This window comes from Ranitomeya variabilis, chromosome 2 (assembly GCF_051348905.1).
Source record: "Ranitomeya variabilis isolate aRanVar5 chromosome 2, aRanVar5.hap1, whole genome shotgun sequence".
Taxonomy (NCBI): Eukaryota; Metazoa; Chordata; class Amphibia; order Anura; family Dendrobatidae; genus Ranitomeya; species Ranitomeya variabilis.
The window spans coordinates 95027886-95041503 of record NC_135233.1 but is presented as its reverse complement, the minus strand read 5'-3'; the positions used below and the strand labels follow the sequence as shown (position 1 = coordinate 95041503).

Genomic DNA, 13618 nt, shown 5'->3' with positions numbered 1-13618 from the left:
CAGTTCATTCTCAGAGGTTGGACCCCATGTGATCATTAATTAATGACTTATCCTAGTAACAGGTCATCACATATCAAGACCGGAAGACTCCTTTAACCACTCGCTACATGTGCTAAATTTTAATTGTAAGAGATTATAGTGATGCGATCCTTTGGGTTTTTCATATTGTTAGGTTGTTGTAAACCTTCGTTGACACTTTTATAGCTCTTATTTTAAGCTAAGTTCCCATCTTGCGATACACAGCCCATTTTCTGCATATTCGTTCACCGAAAATCTACCGATTGTTACAGTGCCAGTAAAATGCTGCAAAATATATCCGCAGCGTAAATTGACCGGAGCTGCAGGTATGAGATCTGTGGGAACATAGCCTTATTGTCATTTCAGATGTGTGCTTTCTCGTTAACAGGTAGAAAAGAAAAACCAAAGAAGTCCAACAGACAGACGAAAAAACAAACCTCTTCACCAAGTATTCATAAAAAAGAACGGCCTCAAGAAAAGGTAAATAAGTGCTAAAATATTTGAAGGAGATTATCACCCGCTCTCAGACCCAGACCCACTACGACAAGTTCCATTAAGGGTCAATCACCGTGTAGATGTTTCTTTTTTTCGTGGTGGCACTCATGACCAGAATTATGATGAGGAGACCTAGAGGACCTAGGATGATAAGATGCAAGAAGAGGTGATTCAAAGATGACCAACTGATATTACTACCCCGACGCCTTTGGGCATTATAGACCTGTTATATCATCTGGGAATTAGGGCATCTCTACATGGCAATTATCAAACCTTATAAAAGAGGCCTATTAGTGATTAGCGAGTGTACTCGTTGCTCGGGTGGTCTCCTAGTATTGTTAGTGTTCGGAGATTACGTTTTCATCACCTCAGCTGATTGATTTACAGCTACTAGCCAGGCTGAGTACATGTGGGGGTTGCCTGGTTGCTAGGGAATCCTCACATGTAATCAAGCTGTCTAGTAGCTGTAAATCATTCAGCTGCGCCGATGAAAACTTAATCTCCGAACACTAACAAATACTCGGACACCACCCAAGCATGCTCGGAAAAACCCGAGCAACGAGTATATTCGCTCATCACTAAGGCCGATCAGATGAGTGGTGACTCCGGTACCGTAATGTTCCTGCAGGTCTGGTGTCAGAAGTTAGAGTGGTATTCCTCCCTTTGTCAGTTATGCTTTATCCTCAGGATACGTTATAAATGTCTGATAGATGGAGGCCCCATCTCTACGACTCTCACCTATTTCTGAAAAGAGTTGTATGTCCGCTGCTCTTTGTATTCACTTTTATGGCGATCACAGAAATATTTGAGCAATCTTACATCTATCCAATATGGCACAAATATGCGTCATAAATATCTGAAGGGCGAATTCTGATTGTAATATGACTGCAGACTCATTTTTTTCAAACTTTTTATTTTCCTCCTCAGCCCTCCCGAGACTCTTCTCCCTTCACGTGAGTATTTCATGACATTTGTCTGCAAATTTTACAAACCATTGAAAAATTTGATTTACTTTTATTTTCTTTTTAATAACAGTGTAAGCGTGCAGAGAAGTAAATGGGACGCATCTCGCTCTTTAAGATTTAATCAGGATGCTCAAAGAGAAGAAGGTGCGTGGTTCAATTGGCGCAACTGTTTTATTCTAACTTTAGCCTTAAATTTCCTCCTTGCACCCTATTGCTCAATTTCTTAATCATCACGTAAAGTGTTTTGTTTTTTTTTTACTCAAAGCAGTTTTTTCAATGTTTGTTTTTTTCGGAAGAACACCACTAAAGATTTTGATGCAGTTTTTATGAACCAAAGACATAAGACAAATCTATTAGGAAAGGAAAGAATACTGTGACACAAGGCTGGGTAGTCAAGAGGTCCAAGGTCAAAAGCCAGGCTGGAACATCATAGAGAGAGAGGTGAGGCAAAGGCGTAGTCGCATCACAGTCCGGGGTCAGAATTCCAAGAAGGTAGCGGATCACGACAAAAGGGCTAGGCAAAGGCAAATCCAAGGTCAAGCAACTCCTTAGGGAGAGGGAGTCTTTTATACAAGATGCCTCCCTGCATGGTAGGAGAAGGGAACACCATGCAGGGGCGCCGGCAGCAGCGCTACAAGTGACATCAGGTTTTTCAAGACTGAGTGTTATTTTGTTATATTATTGTATACTGATATCCCAATCTTTTTATAAATCCATATACAGGTGCTTCTCACAAAATTAGAATATCATCAAAAAGTTAATTTATTTCAGTTCTTCAATACAAAAAGTGAAACTCATATATTATACAATATCATATAATATGAGTTTCACTTTTTGCATTGAAGAACTGAAATAAATTAACTTTTCGATGATATTCTGATTTTGTGAGAAGCACCTGTAGATCTCAGAAAACCCCATTTAACTCTGAATCAATCATGCACATGACCTGTCTTAAAGGGAATCTGTCAAAATGTTTTTGCCATTTAATCTGAGCGCAGCATTATGTAAAAGCTGCTTGCTGTAGGTTTGGTATGGTAATCTCCTGCTGATAAAACAGTGATTTTATCACTAGAAGACTAAACCTGCTGCCATGTAGTCGTCCATATTTATAAGCTCTGTATAGCTCCACCACCACCACTGATTGGCAGCTTTCTGCCTATGCACAGGTTAGACAGTAAGCTGCCAACCAATGGTGTGGGTGGGGTTATACAGAGCTCAGCATTCAGAGACCTGGTAGATCCGCAGCAGATAAAACCTGGATTTTATCACAACTGCAGCAAGCAGCCCAGTAAGTGACACATCACTGGAATGAGGGTGTCTTCCCCTACATCATGCTACTCTCTGATGAGGTAGGGAAAACCTGATGGCAGATTCCCTTTGAAGGATATTAGGGTTAGTATTTTTTAGGTATATGAATGCATAATTAAAGTCATCTTAGAACATAATGAGGAAGAAACATCAATATTTTATGCAGTAGTGGAGAATTAATATCTTTCCTTTCTTGCAGATCAGAGGAGAATGACAGAAATTACAGGTCATTTAATCAAAATAAGACTAGGAGAGCTGGATCGAATAAAGACCAAAGATGCAAAGGAAGTAAGTACACCTGACCAACATGGCTGGTCTATATACAAAATGCCTGGTGATTCCCTATCTATCCATGTTCTAGGATTCTGACCCAGGTAAACTTAGTATTTTAGCCTCTAAGTCATTAAAGATAATGACGCCTCCATGGCCATTTTTGTACTCAAATGCATGTATTTTTGGAAATGGGTTTCATTAAAAAATGTTGCACTGTTTGGCTCTCATAACACTATTTCCCTGCTAATTATTGGCTGCAGAATGAGTCAATAATCTGGCAATGAGCTCGCCCTAACTGGATCTTTGGAACGGTTTTATCTGTCTGTTTTTGTTTGATTCTGAGCTTATCTCATCTGATCTTTTCTTATAGTCATACAACGGCTGAGAGGAATTCTGAACACATACTTGTAAAAGAGTTACAAATTCAGAAATCAGAACACAGAGGCTATAAAAGGCAAACCGAGCAAGATTTTTAATGAAACCCAATAGCCAAAATGATTTTTTTTAGCCCAAAAGATATGGATTTTCATTAAAAAAAAAGTGTCCCCTAGGTGTCCATAGCCATTGTAAGTCTTTGTTTATATGATGATGTCCCTTAAGGTTTGGCATAAGCTCCCAGGACATGTATTAAGCCAATCCATGGGTCTGCATTAAACCTTTGGTCCTTCATTTAGATTTTAAAAGGGAACCTGTCACCATTTTTCTGTTATACTAGCTAAAAATGTGGCCTTACTAAGTGTTTGCTATACATTTTGTAAATGCTTATTAAACCCCCTGTCTCCTCCTATATAGCCCTGAAAAACCTTTTTGTATTTCTCCCGCGCTGTATATAGATGTGTGAGGCAGGAGGCGTCATCCACGGCCAGGACGCTTAGCAGCAGCCGGGGGAGGGGTGGAGCGGCCCGAGGCCACGGCCATCAGACCGGACGGACCCAATGAAAATACAGTGTGGGAGAAATGAAAAAGGTTTCTCAGGGTTATACATGGGGAGACAGGGGATTTAATAAGCATTTACAGAATGCATAGCAAACGCTTAGTATGGCCATATTTTTAGCTAGTATAACAGAAAAATGGTGACAGGTTCCCTTTAATGTACAATAAATCGTATTCTGGTGCACTTTTCTCTACAGTGGACCACCACACAACAAGCGGGGTCTCTGGGCAATGTGTGCCATACATGTGTATGTTATTGGAAGAAAAGCAGACATATATTTTTTTAATTCCTAACATAGTTTTTAATTATTGAATATACAGAATGAATTACATGCAGCATCTCTTTTTTTGTTTTTAGCATTCAGGTGGGATTTACTCCAGACTTGAAGCTCAGTTCAAAGCCTCTGTTCAATCAAACACACGACAAAGTACCACAGAGAAGAATCCCAGGTACCAGATATGATTGATCTCCCTATGGGACTGGTCCGTATAGTGTTTATGTATCTAGTACCAGTTCCATCGATCCCCAATATCAGCCAGTGACCTCTAGAACATCCAAGATTTGCTGAAAAAAATCCATTATTCAGTAAGATGTTCGAACTAAGTTCCCCAATGCAAGATATTAAAAAAAAAAAAACATAGCAGAAAAAAGTCAGCCATATTTTCCATCACCGGTCACCAAACAAATGCACTTCCAGGATGCAGCAGCCCCCCGGATACAGGCGGAGGCAGCGCAAGGGCAAACTACTGATGAAACAACCACTCGCACGCCGACAAATTCATGGAGGCGGTGGTCGCCTACTATTAGAATTACACACAGATGAGGCTTGTATATGGCGCCAGTCACACAGATGTAGTGCACAGAGTCTGGCTATTAGTGACACCCATACTATTAGGTCAGGCGGGTGCCCTGCACACCATAGGGACAGGCACCCTGGTTTATAAAGCCAACATTAATGGGTCTGGCTGCCATCCACATCATGGTTCCTCATTGCCTTGCAAGTCCTTACACTAAAATCAAAAGCAAAAACACAGCATGGGACATAAAAAAAAAACGTAACAGAAGAAAGGCAACCTTATGTACCATCACGGGTCGCGAAATGAATGCACCTATAGGATGCAGCAGCCCCCCATGATAAAGGTGGAGGCGAAACAGGGGTACTATACTCCTGAAACAACCACTCACACATCTACCAATTTTTAGTAGCGGTGGTCGCCTAGTATTAGAATTGCAACCTTGCAAGAAACAATCACCCTTCAGACATATGTGTGACATTTGCAGTGTAGAGTCATGTGAAAAGTAAGGACACCCAGGTCATGTCTATGGGGGCAGTATGTAAAGGTACAGGTGAAAGAATCGAAAACCGCCAACTATATGACTGCAAGAATGTCTTAAATGTAGAAAATCTGTGTTATAGTCACTCACCAATCACTATCTCAGTCGAAGGCCGATACCGGGCAGTATAGAAACAGTACTGAGCGGGATCAAGCACCATAAAGACCCGACGTGTCAGTACACCGTAAGGTCAGACATCCACCCTGTGGTCCCACTGTAGCACCTGTATTATGGCTACAAATCCAGGTCTGACTGATGATAGAGGGAATATCAGGATGAAAGGCGCAGGTCCGGATGTGACCATGCCCTGCTTTGGGTGGTGCAACACTGGTATGTATGAGGAGAATTAGGTGTTGCCTAAGATTGGAGGATTGTGGTTGGATGAGGGCTTCTATCATAGCCCTTTATTAAAAAGCCAGAGTACGCACACTCCTATACCTGGCTAAGATCCACATGGTAACAGGCAGCACCGCACATTTGGGAAATACCTGGATAGTGCAATCACTAATATCCAATTGTGCGTTACCATAACTCGTGTACATTCCTCCAGTACTACATCAGTGAGCACAGGCAGGTAGTCGCTGCTCCAACCCCACGTACCATTAATCCGAGACTGGCTCCATTATTGCAGCCATTTATACAGCCATACTCTAAAACGCAGGCAAGGGCAGAGGTGACTAGTCACACACAGATGTTCCCACCAGCGCCTGACAGGTGTCTCCCTATACGCACACACCAGGTGAGACCTGTCAATCAAGATGAGCGGGGCGGAGAGAAAGCAGAAATATACATGTGCGATTAGTCATCCTAGACAACTCGGTTCTGACCCTTGTTTTAAAGAATTTTTTACATTTTTCTTTTTTCTGTATTGCCGCAGTATTTTACCGACAAACATAGATGTCTGCAATAATGAATCGGCTGGCAAATTCCCTTTAATGAAAGTTAATAGTTTGTCCGTGGATTAGTAAAACAAGGCTGCTTTCTTCTATATCCTGTTTATCACCACAATCATCTGTGTGTTGTGTCGGATAGAGCAGCCCATCCCCAACAAAGTAAATGTTACTAAGCTGCAATACCACACACAACCCACGGACAGATGTGGCGCTGTTCCCTGAGGTATCATTTTCTAATCCAAGGTAACCTCTATAAGTTGTCTTGTATACACACATTGTCTGACGTTTTGTGATATTTACTTAATTTGTTATAGTTCACCTTTTATTATTCTGTATTCTTTGATTATAGATCGAATATTCTTATGCCAATATTAACAGAAATTAAAAAGTAAAGTTTACATGGGGTTTTTACTTTCTAACATGAACGTACAATACTGGTCAAAAGTTTGGACACGTCTTCATGTAATGGCTTTCCTTGTTCTCTTTGGAATGTGCACATTGTTGATTCAGATGGAAGGCAGCAAAACCAAGAAACACATAAGGAGATAAGGGGTAAAGAAACATGCATAAAACAAACCAGAATGTGTATTAAAGTTTAGATTCTCAAAGTACGCCCCTTTTAGGGTCTCTCCATACGTTTCGTTTTTGTCTCGTTTTTTTTTCTGCCCAGTTGTGTAACAAAGCCTCAAGGATTTCCTAGTACCAGCAAAGTGAATAAGATTAATGAAGTCTCATGCACTTGTTGCTTTTTTTCTCTTGCAGATTTAAATCTGCATCATGTCAATTGTTTCAGGGCTCTTGTTGCTGATTTCACCCATACTAATGAGTGGGGGGAAACCTGCAACACAAATGCATGTAAAAAAAAAAAAAAGAAACAAAAACGAGGCAAAAAACATGTATTTCGTGCAGTGGTTTTCCTGCCAAGAGGTTCACAAATGGTGCAGAAATTTCTGCTGCAAATCCTGAATGTGTTCATATACTCTTACTCTGATAACAGCTTTACCACCACCGCCTTAGGCTACTTTCACACTAGCGTCGTACGACGCACGACGAATTGCGTCGTTGCGACGTACCGACGCAAGCAGTGAAAATGCCGCACAACGGGGGCAGCGGATGCTGTTTTTCAACGCATCCGCTGCCCCATTGTGAGGTGCGGGGAGGAGGGGGCGGAGTTCCGGCCACGCATGCGCGGTCGGAAAAGACGGTCTCGACGCACCAAAAAACGTTACATGCAACGTTTTTGGTGGCGACGGACCGACGCAACACGACGTAACCGTCGCACGATGGTTGCGACGTGTGGCAATGCGTCGCACTGCGTCGCTAATGCAAGTCTATGGAGAAAAACCGCATCCTGCAAGCACTTTTGCAGGAAGCATTTTTTCTACAAAACGACGCATAGCGACGTGCAGTGCACAACACTAGTGTGAAAGTAGCCTTAGCCTTCTCTCAAGAGTCTCTCAACGGCTTCCACTGAACAGATTTGCCTCTTCAAGAAGAGTTTAATTGTGTAATCACCAGCCATCTGAAAGTGTGCGACCATTAGATATGTTTTTGCAGAGGCTTTGTTGGTATACAGTGTCATACAGTACTGAACCCTATTCTACAACTGATGTAAGCAGGTATGTGGAAAGAACCACTCAATTACATAAAGAGAAACAACAGTTCATCATTACTATCAGGCATGCAGGTCAGTTGGAAAAATTCCTAGAACCTTGATGATATCCTGAAATGTAGTCACGAAAACCATCAATCACTATGATGAAAATTTTACCACTGCAAAAAAAGCAAGATCAATAATTACCTTTCCTGCAGAGGATAAGTTCATCAAAGTTACCAGCATCAGAAACTGCAAATTAAGAGCACCTCAGATAACAGACCTCATAAATGATGCACAGACATCGAGTAGCAGACACATCTCAACATCAGCTGTCCAGAGGAGGCTGCAAGAAGCAGACCTTTATGGTCTAATTGCTGCATAGAAGCCACTACTGAGGTCCCCAAACAAGAAGAGACTTGTTTGGGCAAAGAAACACAAGGACTGGACATGAAATCATTATAAATCTATACTGTGGTCTGATGAGTTAAAATTTGAGATTTTTGGTACTAGCTGCTATATGAGACACAGAGTGGATAGCTTCTACATAAGTGGTGCCCAAAAACTCGTTAGTCTGGTACCACCAATCAGTTAAATAGGTCCATAAGCAAGGCGGAACAGTAGTTAAAAATTAAAAATTAACTTTTAATTTAATCCATTAAAAGAGCCCGCTGGCTCAAAACCACAAATAAATTAACCCACAATGTGCAAATACTACAAATAGCGCTATCAGCGCAGCAAAATCACTATAACGGTGAGCCACTATAATTCTTTTCTCTTAAGGGCTCCAACCATTACCAATAATACCTTTAGGTATTTTTTAGTAGAAAGGAACGACCTCACCCGAGTTGTGCGTCCTCTAGATCACAGCTTGTAGTCAAAAGCCGGTATCCGAATAAATGAGGGAGCGCTCTGCGTGCTCATTCATGGCCTCACTTCTCCGGGTTTTTTTCTTTTTTCAGACAGTCATCATGTCCTCCCTTAGGTAGATTTCTCCCAACGCGTTTCCCGTGGCCCAGTCATCAGGGGAGAAGCCACTATCATAAAATAAGGTATATGCCGTCCATCCAGCTACATTGAAAAGCTACCTTTTCAATGTAGCTGGATGGACGGCATATACCTTATTTTATGATAGTGGCTTCTCCCCTGATGACTGGGCCACGGGAAACGCGTTGGGAGAAATCTACCTAAGGGAGGACATGATGACTGTCTGAAAAAAGAAAAAAACCCGGAGAAGTGAGGCCATGAATGAGCACGCAGAGCGCTCCCTCATTTATTCGGATACCGGCTTTTGACTACAAGCTGTGATCTAGAGGACGCACAACTCGGGTGAGGTCGTTCCTTTCTACTAAAAAATACCTAAAGGTATTATTGGTAATGGTTGGAGCCCTTAAGAGAAAAGAATTATAGTGGCTCACCGTTATAGTGATTTTGCTGCGCTGATAGCGCTATTTGTAGTATTTGCACATTGTGGGTTAATTTATTTGTGGTTTTGAGCCAGCGGGCTCTTTTAATGGATTAAATTAAAAGTAAATTTTTAATTTTTAACTACTGTTCCGCCTTGCTTATGGACATAAGTGGTGCCCACCTTGAAGCGGGAGGTGTGATGGCGTGGGGTGCTTTTTTCGTGACCCTGTTGGTGATTTATTTCAATTCTAGGCACACTGAGCATGGCACAGCATTCTGCAACACATGCCATCCCATCTGGTTTGCGCTCAGAGAGACCATCATTTGTGTTACAACAGGTCAATGACCGAAAACACACCTCCAGGCTATGTTAGGGCTATGTGACCAAGGAGGGAAGGGATGAAGTGCTCTGTCCGATGGTATGGCCTCCACAATTACCAGTTGAGGTAGTGTAGGATGAGTTGATCCGCAGTGTGGAGGCACTGCTGCCAACAAGTGCTCAGAACATCTGGGAACTCCTTCAAAACTGTTGTAAGATGAAAACCTGATGAAGCTGCTTGAGTGAATGCCAAGGTGGTGTAAAGGGGGCACAACAGGAGCCCAAGGTTTAACACATCTGTGGTTTGCTTCACACGTGTTTCTTTATTCCATGTTTCTGTGTGTTCCTTCGTGGATTTGCTGTCTTCAGTCTGAATCTACAATGTGCACATTCCAGTTTGAACAAGTAAAACCATTGCAGGAACAGGTGTACCCACACTTTTGACCACTACTGTAGTTAAGTAAAATTTCCACAAAATATATTTATACTTATGGTATTTACACCTATGCTGTTCAGTTAAACATTTCATGTTTTTTATTGCAGGTCTAAACCTCGTTTTGGGATTGGACGGCCCACATAAGTATGGGCTTTTATGCTTTTAAGAATTTATTAGCATTAATGATCTGTCCGTGGGGACAGTGGATATTTATTAATACTTTTTATTTATGCTTGACAAGTTCTTGCTATTTGTAAAGCACTACAATGAATTTGCTATGATATGTTACTTAGCTTTTTATGCTCTTTTTAAATAAACTTAATTTAAACAAATGCTGTGGAGTGTATTATTTTTGATTGTTTTAATAAAGCTAAGTGCCCGATTATCATCACATTTGCACCTTTTTCTCTATCTTGTGGTGTTTTAGTCTTTTTTTAGTCTTGTTTTTGTGATAAATTCCTCCTTTAATCTGAACATTTTTAAGTCTATTTTATGTGTTGTTTGTTTTATTTTGATTTGTCAATATGGGTATTGTTTTTGTTTTCCACATGTTTGCAGCCAGTTCATCAAATAGAACGTTTTAAAAAGTCGCGAAAAATATTTAGAATTGAGAGTCCTCAGTGGTTGAGATATACCAAGATATATTTTTTTCCTGTATTAAAAAGTCGCAAAATTCTTGTGCAAATGTACTCCAATCCTCCACTGAATTTTATGTGCTTCTAACATTTTTGCGCAAATTTTATAACCTTTTGTGTATTGAATCCCCAATTTATCTCAACAGTTCTTATGTGAGGACCAATATCAAATCCATTAACAAAATCCGAGTTTGCTATTTTCCTTTCCTACTGCTCTGCCAACCCCTTGTCCAGGTCACTGCTTAATATTCCTAATTGTATGACCTTTCATTAAACTATGGTTACGCCAATTTTGCTGAAACCCAAAAGTCTTCTTGAAGGGAAATGTTCATTAGAAAATAACCTATTGTTTACATCAGTTTGTTGTGTTAAATGCTTTTTATTTTTTTTTAAATTGCATTTTTTATGTATTAAATGTCATATTTACTTTTTTTTAAGTTTAATATCGTAATATTTTGCATAAAAAAATTAGTGACATTGCAATTTCCACACTGGCCACTGGAGCTATTTTAGACTCTTAACTTCCTGCAATTTCAGGAAGAGTTTACAGCAGTTCCCTTATCGTCAAAGGCAGGTTTACATTGACAGGTCACACTTCTATGCACAACTGATAACATATGATTCACCAATCAGAATAGGTCATGTTACAGCTTCCCTTTTCCATTACTTTTGCAAAGGCTTTTTAGATGTTTCAATACAAAAAATATAGTCGGGATTCAAACATTGTGGCTATGTACTTATGTTGTTTCCTGAAATAAAAGGAAGTATGAGTCTAAAAAAAATCCTCAGTGGTCAGTAAGAAAATAGCAAGATTTAAACTTTTTATTTTTATACAGATTGAGGAATGTAAAAAATTACCAATATTTAAAATGTACATTTAGCACATAAACCTGAATTTATAAGTCATTTGCTGATAATAGCTACACCTTAAAGCTTTCCTAACAGAGTTTTTTTACTTCTAAAACAATTCTGTGATTTTTATGGGATTTTTCTCGGTTTTTTTTTGTTTTGTTTTTTTTTAACTATAATAGGTATTTATTGTTTTACATACAAGCTTTTAAATGCTTTTTTCCAGCAGAAAAGCCTAATGAAACAATGCATAAAAAGTTCCATAACAAGGACTTTCTACGTTTGAGGAAAAGGATGCCCAGAATTAAAAAATACTCCTAAAATTTGAAAAAATGGGGAATATTCCTTGAGCAGAAGGAATCAACTGCTTTTCCAGGATAACCTTGTATGCGGCTTGATTCATACGTCCTTTGCAAAGATTAACCTTCCCAATTCCAGCCTTGCTGAAGCATCCCCAGATCAACACCTGGTCGTCTAATGGTTAGACGGAGACCTGGAGAGGCATAAAAGCCACAGTGTCTTGCACCCACTGTGAAATTTGGTGGATTATCGGTGATGATCTGGGGATGCTTCAGCAAGGCTGGAATTGGGCAGGTTGTTCTTTGCGAAGGACATATGAATCAAGCCACATACAAGGTTATCCTGGAAAAACAGTTGATTCCTTCTGCTCAGGCAATGTTCCCCAACTCTGAGGACTGGTTTTTCCAGCAGGACAATGCGCCATGCTACACAGCTAGGTCAATCAAGGTGTGGATGAAGGACCACCACATCAAATCCCTGTCATAGCCATCCCAATCTCCAGACCTGAACCCCACTGAAAAACTCTGTAATGTAATCAAGAGGAAGATGGATAGTCAAGCCAAGCCATCAAACAAAGAAGAACTGCTTACATTTTTGTACCAGGAGTGGTATAAGGTCACCCAAAAGCAGTGTGAAAGATGTGTGGAAAGCATGCCAAGACGCATGAAAGCTGTGAATAAAAATCATGGTTATTCCACAAAATATTGATTTCTGAACTCTTCCTGAGTTAAAACATTAGTATTGTTGTTTCTAAATGATTATGAACTTGTTGTTTTTTTGCATTATTCGAGGTCTGCAAGCAATCCATTTTTTGTTATTTTGAGCATTTCTCATTTTCAGAAAATAAATGCAAAATTTATTGCTTGGAACTTCGGAGACATGTTGTCAGTAGTTTATAGAATAAAAGAACAATTTACATTTTACTCAAAAATATACCTATAAAGAGAAAAATCAGACAAACTAAAAATTTTGCAGTGGTCTCTTAATTTTTGCCAAAGCTGTATATGCAAAAACAGGTTTACTGTACATAGCAGTCATTTAGCTATACATAGCAGGGTACAAAGAAATGTAGTTAAACTTGCCTTAGTGACAGACAGGTACAAAGGCTAAACTTTTTAGTCTTAGGCCCCTGATTCATCAAGTTTTCTGGAATAAAACTGCTTAAATGTCCCAAAATGTTTGTGCAACTCATGAGTTTAGAAAACAATGGTGTGGCCTTTTAGATTCATCAGAATGTTCACCACAAATGTGCCACACTGGTGTACATTCCTGACGCTGGCACACACCATCTGAAAGATTCACTAAAGAGGCGCACGCATTTTACTCCAGTAAACCCTTCATCAAGACTTTGGTACAAAACGCCAGTCTTGACGAATCAGGTCTCAGGGCCCCGTTTCATATGTCTTAATGAGAAGTATGTAGGAATAAGATGGACAAAATCCATTACGAGACACGTCACTATTGATGAATTAGATTGGCGGATGTATCCATGTCCTGTCCAACTCTGGCTCCTCCCCATCTCCCACCATTATGGTTTAGCTGCCTGAAACTGGTGAGAAAATATCAAAATGACAAATGTTTGTGCAACTCCGTGTTACGAAAAAATGTAGCGACTTTTTAGAGCGTTTTATGCCAGTCTTTTCGGACAACAAGATAAAAATATTCTACTCTCGCCTGAACATACATGGCTGCAAATGTAAATTTTATTTTTGTTATTCAGAAGCCTATTATGACTTCAGACATCATGATTTGAGGTTCAATTCAATATTTGCAAATGTGATCCATTATATTTACTGAAGACATTGCCGAAGGCGTTTGTCAGTCAGCTGAACTCATCGGATTTAGAAAGTCATGATA

General features: G+C 40.0%; 1 protein-coding gene across 7 annotated transcripts in view; it reads left to right on the top strand.

Moving 5' to 3' along the window:
* The window catches only part of SANBR (SANT and BTB domain regulator of CSR), a 66954-nt gene extending 56651 nt beyond the window's left edge, over positions 1 to 10303 (top strand). For 5 of the 7 annotated variants that reach the window (XM_077282737.1, XM_077282734.1, XM_077282733.1 and 2 more), the window contains 6 exons: positions 407 to 498; positions 1441 to 1466; positions 1549 to 1622; positions 2986 to 3074; positions 4351 to 4442; positions 10085 to 10303. In XM_077282737.1, coding sequence (XP_077138852.1) covers positions 407 to 498; positions 1441 to 1466; positions 1549 to 1622; positions 2986 to 3074; positions 4351 to 4442; positions 10085 to 10121 — 410 coding nt within the window. In that variant the 3' untranslated portion in view covers positions 10122 to 10303. Of the gene's footprint in view, positions 1 to 406; positions 499 to 1440; positions 1467 to 1548; positions 1623 to 1746; positions 1920 to 2985; positions 3075 to 4350; positions 4443 to 10084 lie in introns of those variants that run through there. The other 2 variants (XR_013221047.1, XR_013221046.1) reach the window with 2 other exon arrangements.
* The last annotated feature ends 3315 nt before the right edge of the window (positions 10304 to 13618 follow it).